The following is a 22,705-nucleotide window of genomic DNA, read 5'->3' as shown; positions in this document are numbered from 1 at the left end:
GTGAAAAAGAACTACATGTATTGGAAGATGTATTGTACATATCTGTCTAGTATATCTATTTGTTTGCCCATACTTTGACTGTACCGTCTGGGGAGTCAGCTGCGATCTCCATGATGGAAGGGAGGACGCACCTAGACTAGCGGTGATCATTTGCTTGCCATTTGGGCTGAGCTCGAGCCATGTGATTGCCTTTTTATGTGGTGCCGGGGGATTCGCGGAGAGCGGTTTCGCCTATACTATCAGCTGCTGATGACAAGAAGGAGGTGACAAGCTTACATCTAGCACGTTCCACGCCCACACCTTCCCCTCGTCATCTCCGGCCAGTACTATACTCTCGCCGTACCCCCAACACGCCCTCACGCGACCGTCCCCGACCTTGTGCCCCTCGAGCGTCTGCAACAACCCGCCATTCGACCGATCAAAGATCCTGACTTTTCCATCTGCCGAGGAAGTCATATATGTGTCCTTGGGCGACTGCGGGCTGGGAAGGACGCAATGTACAGGCGAGCCGATAAGATCTTCCGTCATTTTTCCCATACGCAGATCGTGCGTCCGGACGTGGCCGTCCAGGGCCGAGGAGATGATTTCGGCGCCGACGGCATCGGGGTTGGTAGAGCCGGGTATGGAGAGGGAAGTGATGGAGTTGGTAGCGTCCTTGAGGGTCTGTAGAGGGTCTCGAGACGCTGCTCTGCTGGTGTCAGTGGAGAGGCCCAGGGCGGGATGAAGGGGGATACACACCTCATATCCCAGATCATGATTTTGGCGTCAAATCCGGCTGTACAGAGGACAGTAGCTTCCTTATTGAATGCTACGGCGTTGATCTTGCCAAAGTGGCCTTGGAGTCTGCGGGTGATAGCGCCGGATGCTACATCCCAGACAAAGACTTGCTTGTCTCCCCCACTCGACGCAAATTTGGCATTATCGCTGGATCTACGAAGTATCAGCTTTGGGTGGACCTGACTGTGGGACATGGATAGCTTACATGTCCAGAGCGAGTACCTCTCTCCCATGACCCTCATACTTCTTGATCTCCTTGCCCAGCGTTGGGTTCCATAGCCGAATCGTCCGATCAGCGCTGCCGGTCAAGCAATATTTTGCGCCATGGTTATACCGCGCTACGTGTACCGGCCCTGTATGTCCATCCAGCCTATCGATCAGTAGCTACTCTTCGCTGCGTTCACTCACGACTGTACCTGCTGACTAGGTATACTCATGATCTCGCTGCATGAGCGATATAGAATCTGAAACAACAACAAAGGATGGTCGTTCGCGGCTGAAACGTTGAACGGGATCAATTTTGGGTGAGCATAACGAAATGTCCTGAGAGACGCGCTCCGCATTCCTCGCAATTCTACCCATCCCTTTCAACCCACCACTAATAGCTACCAACAGGGGCACCGCAGCTGGGACCATGATGCTCGGCAAGAGAGGATCACAGCCGGGCTCGCCGAGGACTTTTGCGTCGCCAATACGGCTCAGGTCGCCCGAGACCCCGCTAGATTATGCGTCGGAGATGGGCGCAAGGGATGTCTTGACGGGGGAGCAAAAGGCGGTGGTCGTGCTGGTCAATAAGGTCGTTAGCAAGGTACGTCCCGATATGAAGCAGAGCTGACAGTCAGCTGCCGTGTAACTCTGGGAATCGGCTCGGGCTGGTGGAAGGGGATGCAGGCGTACAGGCAAGCGTAGCCGCTCTCACGCGGATGCGGTTATCGCCGGCTGTACAGGCATTAACCAGTGCTCTGGAACAGCTGTCCAAGGTGAGCACAAGCAAGGACAAGCTGACAGCAGAACTCGATAGAGTCTCTCGATACCCTCCACTCCCAAGTCTACCTCCTTCACGTCCTCCACCAGTGCCTGTCGGCGTCATGGCAGTCCTCATCCTCGCGGTCGCGCTCGGACCCTCCCCCACTCGACGACCCTATCGCCCGGTATCTCCTCACTACTATCACATCTTACACACATCTGGTCGAGTCGGCGACCGCAGAGCCGCCAAAGCCTAGAGACACACCAAATAGCTCGATAGCCCGCCTCACCTCCAGCCTTTCGTCACATACCCTCACGAAATCGGTCTCGCGCCATTCCTTCCAGGAGAGCCCAAAATCTCGCGATGGCGGAGGGGCGGGACCGGTCTCGACCGAGTGTGCAGATACTGCCTCGGCAACGCGGCGGATGCAGACATATCTCCGTCAGATTGTCGCATACCTGACGGCGTCCAATTGGCCCATCGTATTCGCGAGAATACGGAGTCGGATACAGTACCTCTGTACGACAATCGAGGAGTCGCCTGACATCACGGATGTCCGTCTCATCGAATGGGCAGATCTGGACCGGCCGCGACTGGGACAATTACTGCAGGAACTATCGGCGTCCTTCCTCCACGTCAAGCGGCATGCGCAGGTCAGCATCGCCTCCGCTCTTCGCCAAGCTATCTGGGGATGGATCGAGAACCACGCAGATCAGTTCAATCAACTCGTCGAGTCAAATCGCAGACTAGAAGGCGGACCGGATATTCTATTTGACCATCTCAACTCGGCGTCCGACATTGGCTCCTCATCCTCGACCCGCCGCACCAAGGTGTTCTACCCCCTCATGGCGATGCTCCTCGTCCTCTGTCCAGACATCTTCAGTCGGGTCTCGATGGGCGAGACCAGTCGGAGCTCGAGTATAGGCAAGAAGGCGAGCTTTGTGGATAGCCTGCGGAAGGGATTGAGCACGAGCAAGGGGTTCGAGACGGCCGCGAGTTGCTATGTGGACTTTATCGGCGTGGCGAGTAGACTGGAAGCGGATGGGTCAGGCGTACGGACCTTGGTGGCGGATACGCAGTCGGATCTCAAGGTGAGCACTGGTCTTGGATGAGCTGATGTCAGAATGCGCTCTTTCATGGGTCCGTCGAGGTTTCAGATCCGGAGATCAGGGTGCAAGGGCTCGTAGGGCTCTATCGAGTCAGCGTCGGCGATAGCTCCATGTTCAACAAGCTCCTCGCGTCCGATACACATCGTCTGTATGCTCTGCAGGCAGCGCGCAAGATAGCAGAAGAGGGACAGCGGCTACAGCATTTCCCACCGGTTGCCAGTCTACGAAACGATCTCGCTGGGATCGTGCGCGGGTTCATAAGAGTGAGTGCAGTATCTTCCGGAATCTGACAGTAGAATCACTCCTCATCCTTCGCATCGCCTGAGCTTCTCGAAGCGCTGGAGCTGCTAGTTGTCGATCCGACTTACGCCTATGCCGCAACGGACAGCTTTCCCGCCTTCCTGACTCATCTGGGCTCGTTGGTGGTCGCGCCATGCCCTGCCGCGGTCCGGACTTTGGCGAATCAGGCGGTGGTTGAGATTTTGGAGAGCATGAAGGACAAGCCGAGTCTCACGATACAAAGTGGAGCTGCAATGTGAGTTTGGCCGTGGACAACGCTGATCCCAAGATGTTCAGTCCTGGTCGATGCCAGTCGCCAAACTCTCTCTGACTTTCAGACGTTACGATGGGACGCAATATCCGATTCGACAGCGGCCACCCGTATGACCGTTCACGCAGTCTTACATCTCGCCGAATCTTGTCCGGAGGTGAGTCGTCCGAGTTGATAGATGCTGATGTAGGCCATGACGACCTGCCCGCAAGCGATCCCGGCTGTCTCATTGACGGCTCAGACGGTGTTGACAACTCTCCTCGGGATGGACCACCGCTCCGCCGCTCTCAGCCAGCCGAGCTTGGGTGCCGTCAAAGATCTCTTCGCCTTGGTTCTGCAGCCCATCATGTCCAAACTCGAGCGTGAGGATCCCAGACATCCACGACTAGTGGAGATGCGGAACCGACTTCTGGTCTACGACGCAATGATCTACATGCCTCCAGCACATGGTGAGTCCTTGTAGGGATTGAACTGATTCCAGGTCGTCAACATTATCAGAAACAGCTACGCGCCGTGATCAAGAAGCTCGATCAGCCTACCGCCGCGTCCCTTGGTGTGTGGTACGGCTTGGAGGCAGCCTGGGTGCAGGTGTCGGCAAGGATTGTGCAGAGTGAGGGCAGCGGGGGAGACATTGCGCGTGTGGATGAGGTGAGTTCAGGCACGGCTTCGGCTGACGTCAGGAGGACATGCGATTCTGGCACGATACATTATCGGCGTTATGCGCATTGGGTGTCATCATGATCTCGAGCCATGATCCCGGTCCAAGCACCGCGGCTATGATCGGCGCCCATCTTCTTCCCGCCTATTGCAACTCGGACCAGCCGAACCGAGAGCGATTCCAGTCATTCATCCGAGACTGTGTCGCCATGTTTTGTTCACCAAGCGTGCCGGTGCGCGAGGCCATCAAGGAGGCCCTTGGTGCCGACTTGCCCATCAGCGCTGCTCCGATCCTGTTTGACCAAATCCATCGGTACGTCCCTTCCTGACGTTGCTAATGTAGATCCGCTGCTCTACTTCTCCCCGATAGCGAGAATGCTACCGTCTTCACCGAGCAGGCCGTCTCCATCCTCCGCCTCATGCTCGACCGGATGCCGCCAGGCGATGAGGTGGATATCGGGGAGCTCATCATGGTGTTGGGGCGATACATCCACCGCTTGGGACGGGGCGACGTTGCAGTCCGGATGAAGACCAAGTTTTGCAATGTCGTCGAGCTCGCTTCGACTCGTACGTCGCTGAATCAGCGGTTCGGCAACAATATCCTGGATGATATACTGGAATGGAGTGATGTCAAGGTGAGTAATAGCCTGGATATGGCTGACGTCAGGCCGAACATCTAGAATACAGTGCCCTGAAAGCTCTCGTACCCCTTACGGACGGCCTTTCGCTGCAGACATCAGAAGATTCGCAGTCGGCCCGACAATTCCTCCGCGCCTATACCTTCCTCATCCACGTCATCACCACCGACGAGCGGTCAAATACTACCCCAGTGGGAACATCATCCACTTCCCTAGCCATCTCCGTCCTCAGCAATCTCCTCGCCGCCAACGTAGATGTCGGTCTACAGCACTGCCTCGCTCTCGGCTATCATCGCGATCCCGTCATCCGCTCGGCCTTTATGCGAATCATGACACATACCCTCCAACATGGTGCTCGATTCGGCTCGCTCGCTACGAAGCGGATGTCGACGAAATCACGGCCATACCTCGATGGCCTGAATCTGTCTTTGGCGGTAGCCGTCGTCGACGTCTGCCCGGCGAGCGAGGTGGACGAGTTGTCGATGGTGCTGTTCCGGACATTTGAGGCAAAGGGAACGTTACTGGCGTTTCTGCGCGTCTTGATTGAGCGGGAGGTCTCGCAGACGAGTAAGTCAACGCCTGAGCGGAACTGACGGCAGACCACGAGTCGGAACTGTTTCGTGCCAACTCGATGACGACCCGTCTCCTCACTCACTTTGCCCGGACATACGCGTACAACTACATCCGCGAGACGCTCCAGCCTCTAATCTACTCGTTGATCGAGAAGCCGGCCGAGACTTCTTTCGAGCTGGATCCCGCCAAGGCTGGCCCGAACGATAATGTCGACAGGAACGCCGAGCACGTCAAGCTCATGTGTCAAGCCCTGTTGGATCTGATCTACGCCTCCGTCTCGAAAGCCCCTATGTAAGTCCATGCCAGGCATCGAGCTGATCCCAGAATGCTCCGCGTCATCTCGCATTATATCTGGGAAGCGGTCGAGGACGTCTTTCCTGAATCTCGCCATTCCGCCGTCGGATCGTTCGTCTTCCTCCGCTTCTTTTGCCCGTGTATAGTCGCCCCGGAGAATATGGAGCTGGACGTGCCGGCCGACTCGAGGGATCTTCGGAAGGGGCTGTTGGTGGTGACCAAGGTGATCCAGAATCTGGCCAATAACGTCACGTTTGGGAATAAGGAGCCGCATATGAAGGCACTGAACCAGTTCCTGAGGGGCAACATCACCGAGATCACAAAGTATCTGTCTGATATAGCTGTAAGTTCTACTTTATGAGCTCAGCTGATGCCAGATACGCCCAAGAAGTCACGAGATAGCGGCTGCGATCAGAAAGTCGAGGGATGATGCGGATAAGCTGCAAGATCCGGACATGGACGATCTGACATTGTAAGTGCAAGCGAGGGTTTTACTGAGTTTAGACACAACTTCATTCGCAAGCATATCGGACGACTCGGCGTTGCGCTCAATCAGCTGCCACCTTCTTTTCGGACACATCGGCCAGAAAGGACACCGCTGGATGGTCCAGCTGCCCTGGCGCAGATCCAAGCGATCATGGATGAGACTGGGCCGCCTTCGGAGACGATCAAGCTGGATCCGTATACTCGGACGAGGATATTCGAGGAGTGAGTTAGAGGTCATGATTGAGCTGACGACAGCTATATGAAGCAGAACTCGGGACGGAGTACAGATAGTGTCCAGTCGACCTTTTATGAGGGTCCAGCCGGACAGGTATGCCACCGCTAAGGGCAAAGCTGACGTGTCAGTCTGGCAGAAGAATATTCTATTTCGTCGCTGCCAATATCGGCGTCGCAGATTACGATCTCTTCGCGTACCACGCCTTCCAGGTCATGTTTGATGCGACAGAGCCGTTTGATATTATCTTTGACATGACGGGCTTTGCAGCTGCCAACGATCTCCCGCTCCCCTGGCTCAAGCGGATGATACAGATGTGCCCGCCTGCCATCATCGCTTCTGTACACGTAAGTCTCCCTTAGGCTTGGCTGATTTAGACCATCGCTCTGTACAACCCCAACACCTACACCCAGCGCCGGCTCCGCCGAATCGTCTCGGAGCTCTCGCCTCTCTGCGGCAGTGTCCCAAAGCACCTCGTGTCGGTCTCCCAACCGGACGATCTGCAGGCGTCGGTCCCATACGTCACGCTCAACCTGCCCGACTCGACCATGCAGCTCGCATACAACTCGGTCAAGGTGTATCGCCCGGTCTTTGTGATATCGGACCATGAGATGCAGATGCAGATTGGGCTCAAAGTGGGGGAAGACAGTATACAGCTCGCATCGGTAAGTCCGTGCTTGACCTAGCTGACGACAGTGGCGGTCGATGGAACTCCTCCCCAACCTCAAATCGTACATTATCGACATTCTCGCTTATAGGGATATCGACGATGTCACGTCCGAGCAGGACCGCCTGATCATCAAGCACGGTAGCGAGTCCGTCACATTCGTTACCAAGCCGGATCCACGGACGGGGAAGAGCGATACCTCCCGGGCGATACTGCGGATGCTGGAGCAGGATCTGCGGTCTGCGCGAGCGAGATTTCGCAATGCGCCGTCTCATCAGCGTACGCTTCGGCCCAATGATGTACCCGGGAGACTGCTCAATATCGCGCTGCTCAACCTGCACTCGACGGACGAGGTGCTCAGGACGTCAACGTACGGGCTGTTGCAAGAGATCGGGACTTGTTTCCGGTACGACTTTGGGCTCATCAAAGCGCCAAGTAAGTCTTAGACCGGAATGGGACTGACGTCAGATGTGCTGGTCCCACGCAATGCCCTCTCCTTCGCTCTCTCCCTGTCTAGAACCCTTGCCACGACCACCCCGCACCTGACCCTTGAGTTCGTCAAGGAATGGATCAGCGGCTTTCCCCGAACCGGCATCCCTCAGCAGACCGCTTGCATCCAGTACATTTCACCTTGGCTGGCCAACCTCGAGCCGTTCGCAAAGCCCTCCCGGGACGACGCGAGCGAGACAAACAAGCAGGTTACCGAGATTGTTAGGGGGTTGATCTCGTTGACAGTGGCGGAATACACCGTGGGTACTGCTGCAGACTGTAGCTGATTCCAGGGCGTACATCTTCTTTTGCAAGAGCGGATATGGCAGCCACTGCTGGGTCTACGCGGTGCTTTTATGGACGTCATCCTGGCTGAGCTGCTTCAGGCCGCGGTCGACGCTGGATTTGGCTCGACTAGGGGGGATGTTATCGCCGACATACTCGTCTCCCTGGCAAATACCACGGTCCGAGGGAAGGTCTTTACAAGGTTACGAAAGGTAGGTCATCTCCACGATCCTGCTGACAGTAGACCATCACACAGACCTACCTCCACGTATCCATCACCCTGGAAGATAACGAGTCCTGGCAGGAAATCTGCGTTCTCGCTCGCTTGAGCGCAATGCTCGCTTATCAGCCCTCGGCGTGCCTCGACATTCAACTCTTCCTTCCCGACATCATACATTCCGTCACGTTGCTCGTCGGGACCGGGCCGCTTCTCATGCGGCAATCGACCTATGCGCTGCTCGTCAACACCCTCCATTCGCTGGCTTCCACACAGCCCACAGGCGAGATGGACGGTCCGGTCTTGGTCGAGCTGCTGGCGATGGCGCAGGAGGCGGCGATGCTGGAGCATTTCAAGCTGGTCAGGGCTGGGAATGAGCTGTTGCCCATGCCAAAGGAGGGAGACCCTTTTAATGCGGTTGAGGCGGCGGCCGGGTTATTGAGCAAAGTGGTCATCGCTGCTGCACCATCAATAGGTGAGTTCTTTTGAGGAGTCGGCTGACCTCCAGACTGCGCCAACTCGTGGCGAGCAAGATGGATGGGCATGGTCGCAAGTACCTGCTTCCAGCACAATCCTGCCACCCAACCTCAGGCCTTCACCGTTCTGGCTGCCCTGGCTACCGAGGAAGTCGACGACGACATCATCTACCAAGTCCTCATCGCCATGTCGAGCATCCTCAAGACATACTCGGACCGCCACTCCTTCCTCATCACCAGCATGGCGCGGTGCCTCGCCAGACTCCTCCTTCCCCTCACTCCCGATAGTCGGTACCCTTCTGACCTGTTCTGGGTCGGTATCGGTCTCCTGCAAATGGGCCACCTCCCACTCGTCGCTACCGGACTCGACTTGGTCACCGCCGCCCTCACCTGGCTGGCCACCAACGGCGCGTTCCTCTCCGGTCTCGATCGCGCCCTTCTCGAAGATCGGTCGGGGAACGAAAAGCTTACCGGGGAAATCGACCACATCTCTGGCGTCAATTTCGAGGGCAATCTCCACTTCTCGCTCGTGTCCATCATCTGGAAAGGCGTGCGACATCCCGCTAGCAAGCAGAAGACAATCGACTGTCTGCTGTTGCTTTGCCGACTATCGTCCGCAGAGGGCCACCCATACTTTGTCAGCTTGCTGCCGGTGGTTGCGGGCTCGCCGGAGGATCTGGCGGCGCTGTTTGATGCGGTCGAGATGCCGGTACCGAAGGATCTTGGGACTGCGGCTATCTTTGATATGCTGGAGATAAGGTGAGCAGGCCATAGAGCTTGGCTGACAGGCAGGGACAGTAACACTGCACTGCTTGTCGTTACACTGGCGATCACCATGCTCAGAACAGCTTCGGCCGATAATGAGCGTGTCATCCTCTACCGCCTGCTCGCTGATGCATGCGAGCGAGTCCCAGATGTTGTTGCTTGGACGTGAGTATCGAGTCTTCTGTCTAATGAGGAGATACTGATTGATACAGCTACGACACCTTCATTCCCCGCGCGGTCTCCACCCTGGGCAATACCACCAACCCCTCCATCATCGCTACCATCACCTCCATCCTCAACCGGGCCATGGCTGATCCCAATTACTCCTTCCCTGCCGCCGAGATGGGGCCTATGGACAGCTCCATCAGCCTCAACCACGGTATGGGCAGCTTGCACGCACACGGCCGGAGCTACTCGGCAAGCATCGCGTCGTCACCCGTGCCTGCTGGACAGGGACCTGGGGCGAGGATGTTGGAAGATCTGAGGCTGAGTGGCCTGGGGGATATGAGCTTCAATATAGGAAGGAACGAGCGGTGAGTCTGCACGCTGTGTCAGGTACCGGGAGACAGCTGATAAAGCAGGATAGGAAGGATCGCTCGATTATCAGGAGAACTTATTGCGCGATTTACGGCTCCATGAGGATGGACGATGCGGGCTTACTTTGCTGTACTACCACGGAACGACTTAATGATCACGATTTACGACCCGGTCATAGCCCATCGTCCTGTACATACATCACCCTCGGATCCCTTGGAGATATCTAGATGGCTGCGCGAGCTGGACATAGAGTACGGAGCAGTAGGGGAGATCTAATGAATGCAGCTTTGGCTCTTGGTCTGACTCGAGACAGCACGTGAGGAGAGCCCTACATAGCGGATTGGAGCATGCGTTACAGGTCGTTCGTTCATTACAAAGTGTTGGCTACACACGGACCCCAGTACTGACTATCCAAGGCAGGTACGGCTCAGCCGTAGATCTCGCCCCCTCGCTCTCTCTAGCTCATGACTCCAGTATTCCCATCTCCCGCCATTTATCGCTCAATTGCGCCACCCCCTGACCCATTCCTTCTGGCGTCATGAGCTCCTTCATCCCCAGCAGCTCAAACTCCTTGCCAAACGCCAGGAAGTGGGCAAAAAGCGAGTTGAAGTGCGCTTCGACCGAGAGGTGGAGGATTTGCTCGAAATGGGCGTGGTAGAGGTGGGCAAAGATCCGGAAGAGGTGTTTGTAGATGTGCTTGGCGGTGTAGGCGAAGGAGGGAGGGAAGTCGCGGCCTGCATCATGTTAGCTACAGCTGGGAGTCGACGGTCCCGTGGGGTGCGAAGCTTACCACTCTTGGTTGGAAAGACAGACTCGTCGTCGAGCAGCTTCTGCAGCCATGACATGACAAAGTCGATATATGTCGGTGCAGGCAAGGAGACTAGTCTTTGTGACTGATCTGGCCAGAGAAAATTGATACTGCGATGTCAGCTGATAACAGATAGCTTCATCCCAACTGAAGGGACATACCTTGGTCCAGCAGCCATGGTGGGGCAGTTCTGCATGGTGCAGAAATCGGTCAAAGCGCCGTAGAAGTGATTCAGGTTGTGGTAGAAGTCAAATACTGCTCGAGTTAGCTCGCGTGCGACGATTTTTGACTTCACCGCTCAGGTGGGAGACAGCTCACGATTGACAGCTACCCATTCGTTCACGTCCACATACTTTGGCGGAGCGACAATGGTCTTGAAGCTCCCTTTGACCAGCGCGGCCTTGACGAACGGTTGGCATAGATATAGTGGCTTGGGCTGAGGGGAGTTACCGAGTGGATTCTGCCCGAACTCTAAGCCAGGGGAAGGGAGGGGGTCAAAGTACTGTTGCTGGCCCGGTGTGGTAGGGGAGCGCTTGGGCGCGCGGAGACGTCTAGCTCATCAGCGCTGGTGCCAGGGATGATGGTCACAGGCATGCTAGCACCAGACATGTGCTGCAACTGTACTGGACATTGTGACTTACCCTATCGAGTTCAAGAAGCCGGACATGGTGGTTGACGTGAAGGGAGTTCGTGAAAGCGGATCAACTGGTCGACCTGCGACTTCTAAGCGACTTCCGATAAGCGATTATTTTTGGGGGAATCGGTGATTATGAGCTCGCTGAGCGCCCGGAGACTGCTCTGGGAGTACTTGATATTAATATGTATAGTGCTGATAGAGTGCTCGAGCTCATAGCTGTTGCGAGTGGACGCGCGGGGATCATCGCGTCTCAGGAAGGCACGTGACTTTATGACGTGGCATTCCTCAGCTGTATCAGCCAGCCAGGTCACTCCACCACCCACCGTGACAGCACCCACGCTTAGCAGGTCCAGCTTTGACTATATACTTCACGAATACCACTCTCACGCCAGAAGGACTAGCTGTCAGAGTATCGATCCCCGCTCCTCTGTAACGGATCAGAGACGTACCCGCCGAAAGCGAAGCATACGAATCGCTAGGCCGCCGTCAACTCAGTGACTTCTGCCCGAAGATGGTGTACATTAAGAATTGGACCGAATTCGAGACGGTCAGTCAAGGACTGCTTTAGCTTGACTGCCGAGCTCTTGATCAATAGCTGACTGCAAGGCTGCGACCGGTCTATACGCAAAATCACCAAATACAGTCCGGTATTGCGTCAAGTTTAGGCCAAAGACGGGCATGCTCGTTCTCAAGCTCACCGACAATGTGACAGTAAGTTTGCATACACTTGCCCTTCTGAGACGACGCGTGAGGTGCAACGCTGACTGCATAGTGTATCATGTACAAAACCTTCTCCTCCATCATCCTGAACCGATTCGAAACTCTCAACCTCCGCCTCTTATCACAAATAGCCAACCTCCCTCGCCCGTCAATATCTGCAGTCGCTTCGACATCATTATTAGCTCCACCGGCAGAAAATGCTGGGAGAGCAGGGACACCGATGATGGACGAGGCGGAGGGAAGGGAGAGGGCCGGAACACCGGCAGTGGAGGCGGCTGCAGCAGGAAAGGGCGCGGGAGGTGCTGGAGCAGGCGGAGCGACTGGTAGCGGGACAGGATCGGGAGGTGGTGCAGGAGGGAAGAAGAAGAAGAAGGGTAAGAGATAGGATGCGGATAATGGGCATGGATACTATAGGCAGGCTGTCCGGAGGGGTAGCATCCAAGTCGTTGGCATACCGGCAGTCAGCAGGTGGGGGAGACGTGCGGCCTTGGTGGGGTGTTCACATGCTCCTTAAGACGTTGCATTCTTACCTAGATAACTCATCGCATCCGCGCCCCTGACCCTCTCGCACAGTCTAGGCCTTTGCTGCGCGGAGCTCATCCCTCTTCTGCCTGATGGTCGCTGCCAGTCTGCTGATCCCCAACTCTGCGTCCTCCTTGCCAATCTCCGAGAACGACACTCTGACGTGACTCGACTTGGTTCCCTCTCGCGGATAGAAACTACAATCCCCACATCAGCTTGGCCTCTCGTGATAGCTCAGAACCACTCACGCATACCCCGGCACTGCCAGCACCCCATTCGCAAGCGCCTCGACCTTGATCAATCGTTCCGTATCGTCGATTCCGCTCTTACTGCAGTCGATCCACAGGAACATACCCGCCACTGGGCTCACCCAATCCGCGAGCTCGCTCAGGTGTTTCCGGGCAATCTCCTCGAACCACACCCGGCGGATCCGGTAGAACTCCGCGACCGCTTTGGAGTGAGACAAAAGACCCGACATGCCCCAAGATTTGAGCAGACTGTACGCGAGGATCTGGGAGACGCCCGAGGTGTGCAAGTTCGTGCCGGAAGTCTGGACATCGATGGCGCTGACGATGGCGGTGGGGCCGGTAGCGTAGCCGAGACGCATCCCACCAGAGAGGATCTTGGAGAAGGAGTCGAAGCGGATGACTTGGCCTGGAGGGGAGATGACGAGGGGCTCGAGCTCAAAGTAGGACGGGATGAGCTCGGGGGTGAGGAAGTAGTATGGGTCGTCTGTTGATCAGCTACTTGCAACCAGTGAGACGGGACAGGATCTACCTTCAATGATGAGGATATCGTATCTCTTGCAGATCTCCAGGATGGCGAGCTTCCGCTCGCGGCCAGCAGAACAGCCAGAGGGGTTGCAGCCGATGGGATTTGTGCTGCTCGTCAGCGTCTGCCTCGCTCGGCCTACCTGCGACGCACTAGACACATCGTGGACGCTTTTGACCCTCTGGCCAGTTGGCCAAGGTGTCTTCGAGGGATTTGGGCGATAAGCCGCCGTCATCGATATTGACCTCTAGGAAATCAGCCCGACCTTTACCTCGAGCCGTTGACCGCGAGAGCTCACCGATGCAGTTGGCATCGAGAGCTTTCAGCGGCGGCATGGCGCCTGCATACAGCGGGGTCTCGACAAGGACCGAGTCACCCGGCTCCAGTACGGCCAAAAAGGTCTGCAAGTCAGCCGCGATGTCCCCTCGTCCGCTTCCCTACACGCATGATGATGAGATGACAAACCTTGTACATCAGATCCTGTGTCCCGCTTCCAAGACTGACAGCCCAGTCTCCCCTGGGCCGCTTGTGCAGCTCCTCCTGCACGTCCGTCAACAGGTTCCGAAGCTTGGCCAAGCCCGGTGTGGGCCCATACTGCAGAGCCTGATCAAGGTCTTGGCCCTCAATCACGACTTCGTCGCCTAAAGAGTGGCCATTGGGCGCGTCGGTCCCGTCGGCTGACGGTAGACGTGACTCGAGTGGGGATTTCAGGGAGAGGGTGATGCGTTCGAAGGGGAATGTAGTAGGGTTGGGTCGACCAGCACTGTCAGGGTTAGTGAAAGATTCGAACTTCCTCACCGACTAGTGTACTTACAGCTATCATGTCAGCTGGCTGGCGTCGGTACTGATTAACACTATAAAGTGGACGTACGAATGAGACGATACCGGGGCCTTCAAGGGGTAGCAGTCCTCTGACTGATCGATCAGCGAGCCTCCCGTCTTTGGGCTGTCATAGAGACACAGATCACGTACTGCCATCCGCCTTGTTGTTCCTCGCCCTCTCAGTCAAGAAGCGAGCTGGTCCGCTTACTCTCTCGCCGGAGCTAGGGACGACGTGCGGCATATCCGTCCCGTCTTCGGGCTTGGAATCCATAGCGCTCTTTCTTTGTCGAGATATGTATCTGATAGATAGTGGGGCGAGGATTGCTTATACGCCACGGCGATGTACTTTTGAGGAGGGGGGGCAGCAAGAGAGTCGCAAAATGAGCTGGCGATCGCGAATCTCGCAACTCGAGTCAAGCTCGTCGGTTCGGCGACGTCCGATTCGCCCTGTCAGGTGGGGAACCCTATGAAGTGGGGGACCGCAGGCGGAGCCGCAGGGCCACTGAGCAAGTATTATAGCCCGCACTGGATGAGATGGTTCGTGTCAGATGTGTTCTCTTGGCTCCAATGTACAAATCTGAGCTAGTATACATGATGCATCATCGCTGAAAATCGATGAACCGTCAGTCTCCTCCTTCTCCGCCGACGGGCCGTCCATTCGACGCGCACTCTCTCACCTGCCTCGCAACCCCACGATCAGCGCCCTCGGCCTCATCTCCCCTCTATCTCCTTCCCTATATCGATATCTACAACCGTCTGCTGTCACTATTCACCAGTCACTATACGCGTGCCCGTGCTCCAGCAGCTGCCGCATTCGCTAATTTCAGCTCATCAGACTTGCGCTTAGACCTTCGCTTGTATACGATTGCAATTATCACTACAAGTGCTAGTGCCCCAACAAGACCTGCGGGTAGATCAGCAGGAATCCTGCGGCTTGGCTCTGATAAAACTTACAGCCAGCTAGCGTTGCAATATTCCTCCTCGCGTACTCTCCACAATCCGAACCGGCCTTCAGTGTGAACTTATTCGTACAGACCCTAAACCCCCCAGATTCTGCCGGGGGAAGCGGGGCAGGCGGATCAGAGGGTTCAGGAAGTCGGACAGACTTGACCTCATCCTCTTCGGCAGCTGCGACGGGGGCTGCCTTGGGTGGCGGTTTCGGCACGGCCTTGGGGGTCTCGACCTCCTCGGGGTCTTTAGCGGGCGGGGTGGGGTCCGCTTTCGGCTTCACAGTCGGGGTGGGCTTCTCGGCGGGAATATCGGCATCAGGGTCAGGAATGGGGGCATCCTTGTCGCTCATCTTGGCTCTGGTAGTGAGGTTGTTGATCTGGACTTTTCTGGATATCGGGAGGGTCGAGTTGAGCTGTTGGTCTCCGTGGAGTGAGACAATGCACAGTCAGACGATATGTCGGGTAGACATGTCAGATGAGGCGTGTCGTGTGAAGTCCCTATCGCAGTACAGCACAGGGACCAGAGCCCCCTGATCTCCTCGCTGTGACAGTGTCAGTTCAACCATCCTTTGACTCCACGCCCGGCCAGTGTATGTGACGCGCCAAAGGAGCAGAAGGTGTAGCGTCTGAAGACTTGGTTGTATGTCAGGGTCCAGCCATCAGGGGTCCCCAAACGGATGAGCGAGTCATCAGTAGTATGGGTGAGTAAATAGTGAGCGCCCGCTGCGGTGCAGTGAAATCGGGATTAGAGCCCCTCGCGGCTTTTTCCCGGATGAGCATTGAGATGCTACCGGCGACACCTCTCCATTCGCCACCTGACATACTCCTCCTCCAGTACCCCACCCCACCGCCCATTCGCCCCGACATCTTCCTGCCCAACACACCATAGCTCGCATCCTCTGTGAGGCGCAAATGAGAATCGCCACACGGTTGCTGAGGGTAGCTCAGCCCCTTCCGGAAGTCCTTCCGGCGGAGTGGGGTCAGTGGGGAGGACGTGGTGCAGGACCATGGAGAGCGTTTTGTGTAGGAAGTGAAGAGGTGGGGAAGGGTGCCAAGGTGGATTTGGAAGAGCGGAGATGCTGTTCAATTCAGTATATTGCCAGGGGTTCGGCAGTGGAGATGTACAAGCGGGGTATGGACATTGTCTCAAAAGTCTGCCTAGAGCGGACGATGCCCGCCTCGTCTCGAAAGCCGACCTCCACTTCCTGGTGCTATCAGTGGCAACCGTGATTTTGGCGAACGGAGCACACACCGATATTCCAAGCAGCCACGATTGAGCCCAGTGCTTCAGCATCTTTCTATATGTCATCAGCTTAGCGTCCATAGTTGGGACTATGCCAACGTACTTGTGAAAGATCCCCTCTTGTCGTTCATTCTCGATGACTTTGTTGGTCTTGAGCTCCATACAGCCGTCGAGACCTGGATGTGGCGCCCCAACCTCCGCTGCGCATATGAGCCTTCCATTTCTCGTGCTCGAGATGCGAGTCGCACCTTTGACGCAGTCAACCTCTCCTCCAAGACATAGTGGTATCTCTCCTATAGCTGAGCGGATGACACTGACGCGTGAGCTACTTCCACATGATAGAAATCCTTCAAGTGAATGACTTACTTGCACCACTGTGGCCTGATCAGCCCAAAGACCGCGTCACACACGCTCCCGGTCGAAAGGTGGAACCCACCTGTACGTTCGTATTCACATCTCCACTCCAGCCTTCTGGTCTGTCCTCCCCCTCCGTATCTACCTCTGGGCCGTCATCCCCTCCGACAGTCTTGGTCGAGAAGGACTCGAATGCGTACCCCATGTAGCTCTGCCACGCCCATCCCGACTGCTTCTTTGCCCTCGCAGCTCGGACATCAGGTGGGTCGTGCAGCTCTATATACACAGATCCAGCCAGAGGGATAGCTGTCATCTCCCAGCCCTCGTTATCGTATGGCGCAGTCATGATCCTGCCTTGGATCAGCTTCTCCCCTCATTGTCTCACAGAGCGGCCAGCTCACCTTGTGATCATTCCCCTCCAGGTAATGATCCCTCCCTCCCGCTCCCCCTGTCTCCCTGCCTCCCACTCTCGCCTGAGAGCCCCGCACACCCCGTCTAAATGCTCCTCCTCGTCCTCCTTCCGCTCAACTCGCCGGTCAAAGCCATAGTTCAGGTCCGAACCGATACGGCAGGGACTGTAGTACGCCATTGAGCTATCTCCAGGTGTGATGGATCGGTCAGGGAGATGCGAGTAGGTTGTGATCAGGTGGGGTTGGCGCAAGGGCGGTGCGGGGTCGCGAAGGGAGAGTGGGGGAAGGGGGAGGTAGTGATGGAGTCCTGGAGCGGAGGAGGGGCCTGGTCTCGCTGGCAGAGTGGTAGATCGGGGCGCTTGTGCGCCGTATGCCTGTCTCATACTGCCGGTATAAGTGCAGCGGTGGGACAGAGATGTTGGACAGTATGGAAGTCCAAAGTTACTTGACGTTGCTGCAGCTCCGTTGCCCAGTGGAGGCAATGGTTCTTCCGAGATTTCTCCGACGCCCAGGCTGCTGTGTTGCCGCCAAAACCTCTCGCTGCATCTCTCTTCCCTCTCAAGTTCGTCTATCTACCATGAACCAACCTAAGCCAGTCCAGATCCGGCTCCCCTTCTCTGTGCCTCGCCCTAAGAAGGGCCAAGCGCCCCCTTCCAGAGTATGCGGGATGTTAGTGAGCTTCTTCCCCTTGGGCGGATTTAGACAAGCTTACGAATTCCTTCTAGCTGCCGAAAGAACGATAGTCGATATACCTGCCCGAGATGTAATGTCGCGTACTGCGGACTGGACTGTTTCAGGTCCGAGGTGAGCTAGAGTTCGGAGATTATCTGGAGCGAAGCTGACTTGGCAGAAACACGGCCAATGCTCAGAAGGGTTCTATCGCGAGACGGTAGTTAATTCCATCTCGGCCGATCCTGGGGCGGGGATGGAGGAGAAGAAGGGGATGATGGAGATGCTTAGGAGATTCGAAGAGGATCAGGATGGGGGAGAGGGCATGTTGGCGGAGCTTGAGGATGAGGGCGAGGAGGGGAATGAGCTGGCAAAGAAGCTTGCTGGCGTGAATATCGGTACGTCCGCCTCCTAGGCGTCGAGTTACAAGCTGACCCTCAGACGAGATAGACAGTAACGCCCTCTTCCATCTCTTACCGCCAGAACACCGAGACAAGTTCCTTGCCGCGTTGAAAGACCCAGAATCGGAAGCAGCGAAACACCTCGTCGAGCTTGCCGCTGAGGAAGACGAGGGGTCTGCTATGGCTATACCGGATGTTATGCCGTGGTGGGAGGCGCCGGACGTCCCAGATGACGAGGACGAGGGGGAGCAGTATGCGGATATGCCGGATGTTGTGGCTGAGGAGGTGTTGGCTGGGATCCACCCGCCAAGCGGAGTGGGGTCCAAGCTGGCCTACAACGCTGTCGCCATCTCGTACGTATCCTGCCGCTCCTCAGATCCACATACTGATCCCTCAGTCTCGCCTACATTCATACGCTTTTATCATCCCGCTTACCGTCTTTATCGCCTTGGCATCGTGCCGCGCAAGGGGTATCCGCAGATGACCTCAAAACCGACGTCACCGCCCTCATCCCTTTCCTGGCGGATCAAAAGTCAACAATTCGGTACACATCAGCCCGGGAAGCCTACTCGACGGTATGGGAGATCATAGGCACCACCCTGGACCCCGCGCCGCCGCCTGACCTCCTCATCCGCCTCCTATCACCTCTCCCTGGCCTGTTGCATCCGCCGCTCGATACCGCTTCTTCGCCTCGGTTGCTGCACCTCTTGTCTGACCTGTATAGGCTGCACAGCTTATCCCGGGTCGGAGCGGCGGGGAAGAAGCTGGCTTTCTATGTGGTCGCTCTGAGACAGATGGGGCGGGCGGAGTGGCTGAAGCTGGAGAGAGAGGTCCAGGGAGAAATTGGGCGATTGGAGCGGGAGTAGGGCGAGGGCGAGGGTGATGCGGAAGCCGAGCGCGAGCGATCGCAGCTGTTGCTGTAGCCTTGTCTGCAGGCATTTGTACTGCTGCGTCAGATTGTCTCGGAAAAGGTTCGGGGCGTCCACTGCCGGCGGCGATCACCCCGCTGATCTGGATCCGGTTTTAGCGGCGACGCGTCGACGCGTCGAGCCGCTAGATTTTCTCTCGGCCGGCTGAATGTTCGTGATCGGACCCTGCGTCCCTAGATTATAGAGCCAAAGGTGACAGACCTGTGACGGCGATGAGGCACAGGAAGAAGATGGTTGACGGCAGATGTGGAAAGGTCTTGGTCGATATCTGCAGCGAGAAGAAGGGAAATCTTGAATACTCCGATACTCTTGGCTATCAACATCAAAAACACCTCATATACTCTTGTACATCATTCAAAGGACGCCCTTTGAAACATCCATCCCACACACCAGCCCCGTCCTCATTGGAAGCATCTGAAACATGCCCTCCAAATTTCCATGGCAGCGACCTCAGCCCGCTGCGTCCAGCTCGACCTCCACAGATACATACACCAACTCCCCCAGCAACCCCTATGCCAACGCGTACCCCGCCGACCGGCGCCCCATCGCGTCGACTGCCACCGCCTCGGCGCGTAATCCCAACTCTCCCGCCGCGGGTCTTACCGCGGACTCTCCCTCTCAACTCCGATCGCGTATCAACTCGCCTCATAACCGTACCGTCCCGGATGTCTTTGCGAACGAGAGCAGGGGATATCCCTCGCCATCGGTGGCGGCGGCGGGAGGGAAGCGGGTGGTGTCGTTTTTGAAGAGGAAAAAGAAGGATGAGGATAGTCCAGGATGGACGCAGCTGGATGGGGATTCGCCAGGTCCTATACGCGGGGCGAACCCGGTGGGACAGGTGAAGCGGTACGACGCGCGAGGATACCCAGAGCGGGCGGGGAACGAGGTGGGAAGCCCAGTAGGGCTCAGCCCGGAGAGCGCCAAGGGGTATCTACGGACATCGCGGTCGCGGGACAGCCTGGCGTCCGAGGTATCGTCGACCGGTGCCGGGGTCAATGAAGAGTCGGGACGTTTCCTCGGGTCGAGTCGGCCAACATCGTACCTCGCATCGGATACCACGCCCGCTAGCGTTTACCCACCGGTCATGGACTACTCCCTGTCCGCCCCTTCATACGATCCCTACAACGCGTCGAATGGCGGGACGGGCTACGTGTGGAAGAGCGGCAACGTCAACGGGTACTCGGGCGATGGCGGACCCGAGCCCGCGCGCAGTCTCTACGCCCAGTCGATGATGAGCGTGCAGACCCGTGGAAGCGACTCGAGTCTGACCCATTTCAAAAAGCACGACCATATCCAGGACAGCTATGGCGCGTTCAGCATATCAAGTAAAGGAGGGACGAAGCATCTGGGCAAAAATGTGAGCAGATCATTGGCAAAGCTGACTGTAGTTCTCGCTGCCCGCTGATCCTGCTTCTTGGTCTTACCTCGGCCCAGAAGCAGACGACGACTTTCACGATCCCGACATCATATCAAAGAAGAATGTAAATAGCCAGCCTGCCCGGCTGTACTGATGTACAGAGCAACTACCTATCAGCGATCATCTCTCTGCGAGGGCTGTCGAATCTTGGATGTCTTCTGCTGCTCCTCGTCATGCTCGTTGGCCTATTGTGAGTGCTCAAAAAACCTTGGCTGACCGGCAGCGGCGTCTATCCCATTGTATCCTACTATCTTCCCCAAGTCTACCCTACCTACGGCGCGTACAATCTGGGCGGTATCAAGTGAGTTGAAACCCTGACCGGAGCTGATCTCAGTGCGACCGGCCAGATCCCCGACGTCGGCTCCTTTGCCCTTATCGACCGCGACACTCCACAATCCGCCTACACGCACAAATCCATTGAGAATGGCGAGTCTTGGGAGCTGGTCTTCTCGGATGAGTTCAATCATGACGGACGGACATTCTGGCCTGGTGCGTCTCTTCCCCGTTTCGAGGACATCGCTGACAAGGATAGGAGACGATCCCTACTGGGAAGCGGTCGACCTGCACTACTGGCAAACCAACAACCTCGAGTGGTACTCTCCCGAACAAGTGACGACGAAGAACGGCAAGCTGGTCGTCACGCTGGATAATATCGAAACGAATGGCCTAGCCTATCGCGGTGGAAGTGAGTCTTTATTCGATCTGGGAGAAACTAGCTGATAGCAGTGATCCAAACGTGGAATCGATTCTGCTTCACCAGCGGATATGTCGAGGCCTCAGTCAGTCTGCCAGGCAAGAACAACGTGTATGGCCTTTGGCCGGCCATTTGGTCGCTGGGCAATCTGGGACGGGCGGGTTACGGTGGATCGCTGGATGGACTTTGGCCGTATTCGTACGATGCGTGCGATGTCGGTACCCTGAAGAACCAGACTCTCAACGGTAAGTTGAGTCTCAAACTGCAGCTACCGAGCTGATTTTCAGGCCAGCCCCAAATCCCCGCTAGTCAAGGCGACAAGAACAACCTTGGCCACCTTTCCTACCTCCCCGGCCAGCGACTCTCGCGCTGCACGTGTCCAACAGACGCCACGCACCCCGGCCCAAAGCGCTCAGACGGCACTTTCGTTGGTCGTGGAGCGCCTGAAATCGACATGTTTGAGGCTGTCGTCGATTCCACCACTCTGCAAGGCGAAGTTTCGCTGTCGGCTCAATGGGCTCCGTTCAATCCGGCATATCAGGTGGGTGTACGATTCGAGCTAGCTGACCTCTCAGTTCCTTAACACCACTTCTAATTACCGAATTTACAACGCATCCGAGGCGCATCTGAATCCCTGGCTTGGCTCGGTATGGCAACAAGCCACAACAGCACTCGGGATAACCGATCAGAACTGCTAGTACGTCGGGTTTCTCTTGCTTGGACTACGCTGACTAGTAGCACCGGCGAGACTGGATGCTTCTCGGTCTACGGATTCGAGTACCGCCGAGGGGACGACGGGTATATCTCTTGGGTCAACAAGGGCAAGCCCGCGTGGACGGTACGGGGTGCAGCTATGGGGGCGAATTCGGCCGCGGGAGTCAGTCAGCGGCCGGTGCCCAATGAGCCGCTCTATCTGATCATTAATTTGGGGATATCGGAGAACTTTGGACCTGTCGAGTGAGTGGCTTACACTGGGCTGGAGTCATGGCTGATCATCAGTTACACCGGGTTGGCCCCTTTGTTCCCAGTGACGATGGAGGTCGACTACATTCGTGTCTACCGTGAGTCTGCTAGACCTTGCGATGTGAGCATAACTGATGAGGGCAGAAGATCCAAAGGACCGAAATATCGGATGTGATCCCGCCGACTTCCCCACTGCTTCCTACATCGCTAGATATCCAGAAATCTATAGCAACACGAATATTGTAAGTTGATCCGAATGCTTCAAAAGATCGCGCTGATCTGCAGACCGTCATGGACCAAATACCAAACTTCACGAGGCCAAAGAATAGACTTATAGACACATGTTGAGGAGTTAGTCCGTCCAGCCGGATCTGGATCCATGTATCAATGCCAGTAACTCTCCCATCCCATGATCACGCGTTGGCTGCCCCACTCTACTCGCCACTCCCCCACCCTGACAGATTCCTATGTACGCACGGACTTGTCCGGATAAATCCGAAACCGGGCAGCTTGCTGGGGCGAGCGGGATCAGAATTGGCGGTCGCTGGGGTGGGAGGGAGCCCCTCACCCAAAACTCACCGTTGGCGTCGTTGGGGCAAGCGATCAGTGCACAGTTCAACTATACCTTCTACCTATCTACCATCTACACCACCTTCTACACCCACGGCTATAGGTC

At 56.4% G+C, this 22,705-nt stretch overlaps 9 protein-coding genes across 9 annotated transcripts; 4 read left to right on the top strand and 5 right to left on the bottom strand.

Moving 5' to 3' along the window:
• Window positions 1-55: 55 nt before the first annotated feature.
• Window positions 56-1,214, bottom strand: MKK02DRAFT_37332 (WD40-repeat-containing domain protein; the record flags this gene model as incomplete). Its single annotated transcript, XM_053089624.1, has 6 exons — window positions 56-87; window positions 132-231; window positions 277-688; window positions 739-930; window positions 983-1,147; window positions 1,186-1,214. 6 exons carry the CDS (start codon window positions 1,212-1,214, stop codon window positions 56-58), a joined length of 930 nt encoding a protein of 309 aa, XP_052946729.1.
• Window positions 1,215-1,414: 200 nt separating this feature from the next.
• MKK02DRAFT_45658 (uncharacterized protein) lies at window positions 1,415-9,821 on the top strand (the record flags this gene model as incomplete). Its single annotated transcript, XM_053093538.1, has 26 exons — window positions 1,415-1,585; window positions 1,620-1,757; window positions 1,789-2,835; window positions 2,868-3,116; window positions 3,150-3,388; window positions 3,422-3,560; window positions 3,594-3,852; window positions 3,885-4,051; window positions 4,084-4,373; window positions 4,404-4,695; window positions 4,728-5,265; window positions 5,298-5,562; window positions 5,596-5,908; window positions 5,943-6,037; window positions 6,070-6,273; window positions 6,307-6,379; window positions 6,415-6,630; window positions 6,661-6,948; window positions 6,980-7,385; window positions 7,419-7,699; window positions 7,733-7,936; window positions 7,969-8,416; window positions 8,450-9,176; window positions 9,210-9,347; window positions 9,395-9,715; window positions 9,764-9,821. 26 exons carry the CDS (start codon window positions 1,415-1,417, stop codon window positions 9,819-9,821), a joined length of 7,566 nt encoding a protein of 2,521 aa, XP_052946728.1.
• A 360-nt stretch (window positions 9,822-10,181) lies between these two features.
• On the bottom strand, window positions 10,182-11,194 carry MKK02DRAFT_45657 (maintenance of ploidy protein mob2; the record flags this gene model as incomplete). Its single annotated transcript, XM_053093537.1, has 5 exons — window positions 10,182-10,453; window positions 10,510-10,637; window positions 10,689-10,782; window positions 10,846-11,078; window positions 11,169-11,194. The coding sequence occupies 5 exons, from the start codon at window positions 11,192-11,194 to the stop codon at window positions 10,182-10,184; spliced, it is 753 nt and encodes a 250-aa protein (XP_052946727.1).
• A 481-nt stretch (window positions 11,195-11,675) lies between these two features.
• MKK02DRAFT_45656 (signal recognition particle, SRP9/SRP14 subunit) lies at window positions 11,676-12,269 on the top strand (the record flags this gene model as incomplete). The annotated part of the gene is made up of 3 exons (XM_053093536.1): window positions 11,676-11,711; window positions 11,771-11,875; window positions 11,937-12,269. 3 exons carry the CDS (start codon window positions 11,676-11,678, stop codon window positions 12,267-12,269), a joined length of 474 nt encoding a protein of 157 aa, XP_052946726.1.
• Window positions 12,270-12,458: 189 nt separating this feature from the next.
• MKK02DRAFT_45655 (putative aromatic amino acid transaminase) lies at window positions 12,459-14,270 on the bottom strand (the record flags this gene model as incomplete). The annotated part of the gene is made up of 8 exons (XM_053093535.1): window positions 12,459-12,603; window positions 12,655-13,138; window positions 13,184-13,287; window positions 13,331-13,424; window positions 13,476-13,578; window positions 13,643-13,978; window positions 14,049-14,092; window positions 14,150-14,270. The coding sequence occupies 8 exons, from the start codon at window positions 14,268-14,270 to the stop codon at window positions 12,459-12,461; spliced, it is 1,431 nt and encodes a 476-aa protein (XP_052946725.1).
• Window positions 14,271-14,778: 508 nt separating this feature from the next.
• On the bottom strand, window positions 14,779-15,299 carry MKK02DRAFT_45654 (uncharacterized protein; the record flags this gene model as incomplete). Its single annotated transcript, XM_053093534.1, has 2 exons — window positions 14,779-14,816; window positions 14,954-15,299. The coding sequence occupies 2 exons, from the start codon at window positions 15,297-15,299 to the stop codon at window positions 14,779-14,781; spliced, it is 384 nt and encodes a 127-aa protein (XP_052946724.1).
• A 738-nt stretch (window positions 15,300-16,037) lies between these two features.
• On the bottom strand, window positions 16,038-17,339 carry MKK02DRAFT_45653 (RAI1 like PD-XK nuclease-domain-containing protein; the record flags this gene model as incomplete). The annotated part of the gene is made up of 6 exons (XM_053093533.1): window positions 16,038-16,154; window positions 16,202-16,247; window positions 16,296-16,505; window positions 16,559-16,566; window positions 16,629-16,896; window positions 16,948-17,339. The coding sequence occupies 6 exons, from the start codon at window positions 17,337-17,339 to the stop codon at window positions 16,038-16,040; spliced, it is 1,041 nt and encodes a 346-aa protein (XP_052946723.1).
• Window positions 17,340-17,533: 194 nt separating this feature from the next.
• On the top strand, window positions 17,534-18,892 carry MKK02DRAFT_34020 (uncharacterized protein; the record flags this gene model as incomplete). The annotated part of the gene is made up of 5 exons (XM_053088837.1): window positions 17,534-17,629; window positions 17,692-17,760; window positions 17,807-18,023; window positions 18,067-18,379; window positions 18,424-18,892. 5 exons carry the CDS (start codon window positions 17,534-17,536, stop codon window positions 18,890-18,892), a joined length of 1,164 nt encoding a protein of 387 aa, XP_052946722.1.
• Window positions 18,893-19,376: 484 nt separating this feature from the next.
• MKK02DRAFT_45651 (beta-glucan synthesis-associated protein-domain-containing protein) lies at window positions 19,377-22,377 on the top strand (the record flags this gene model as incomplete). The annotated part of the gene is made up of 13 exons (XM_053093532.1): window positions 19,377-20,312; window positions 20,344-20,436; window positions 20,474-20,562; window positions 20,596-20,673; window positions 20,707-20,861; window positions 20,905-21,057; window positions 21,099-21,311; window positions 21,354-21,607; window positions 21,642-21,763; window positions 21,805-22,023; window positions 22,066-22,127; window positions 22,174-22,271; window positions 22,315-22,377. 13 exons carry the CDS (start codon window positions 19,377-19,379, stop codon window positions 22,375-22,377), a joined length of 2,535 nt encoding a protein of 844 aa, XP_052946721.1.
• Between the last annotated feature and the right edge of the window lie 328 nt (window positions 22,378-22,705).

This window comes from Dioszegia hungarica (assembly GCF_025882075.1).
Source record: "Dioszegia hungarica strain PDD-24b-2 chromosome Unknown MKK02contig_8, whole genome shotgun sequence".
NCBI lineage: Eukaryota > Fungi > Basidiomycota > Tremellomycetes > Tremellales > Bulleribasidiaceae > Dioszegia > Dioszegia hungarica.
This window is presented reverse-complemented; position numbering and strand designations above follow the sequence as displayed.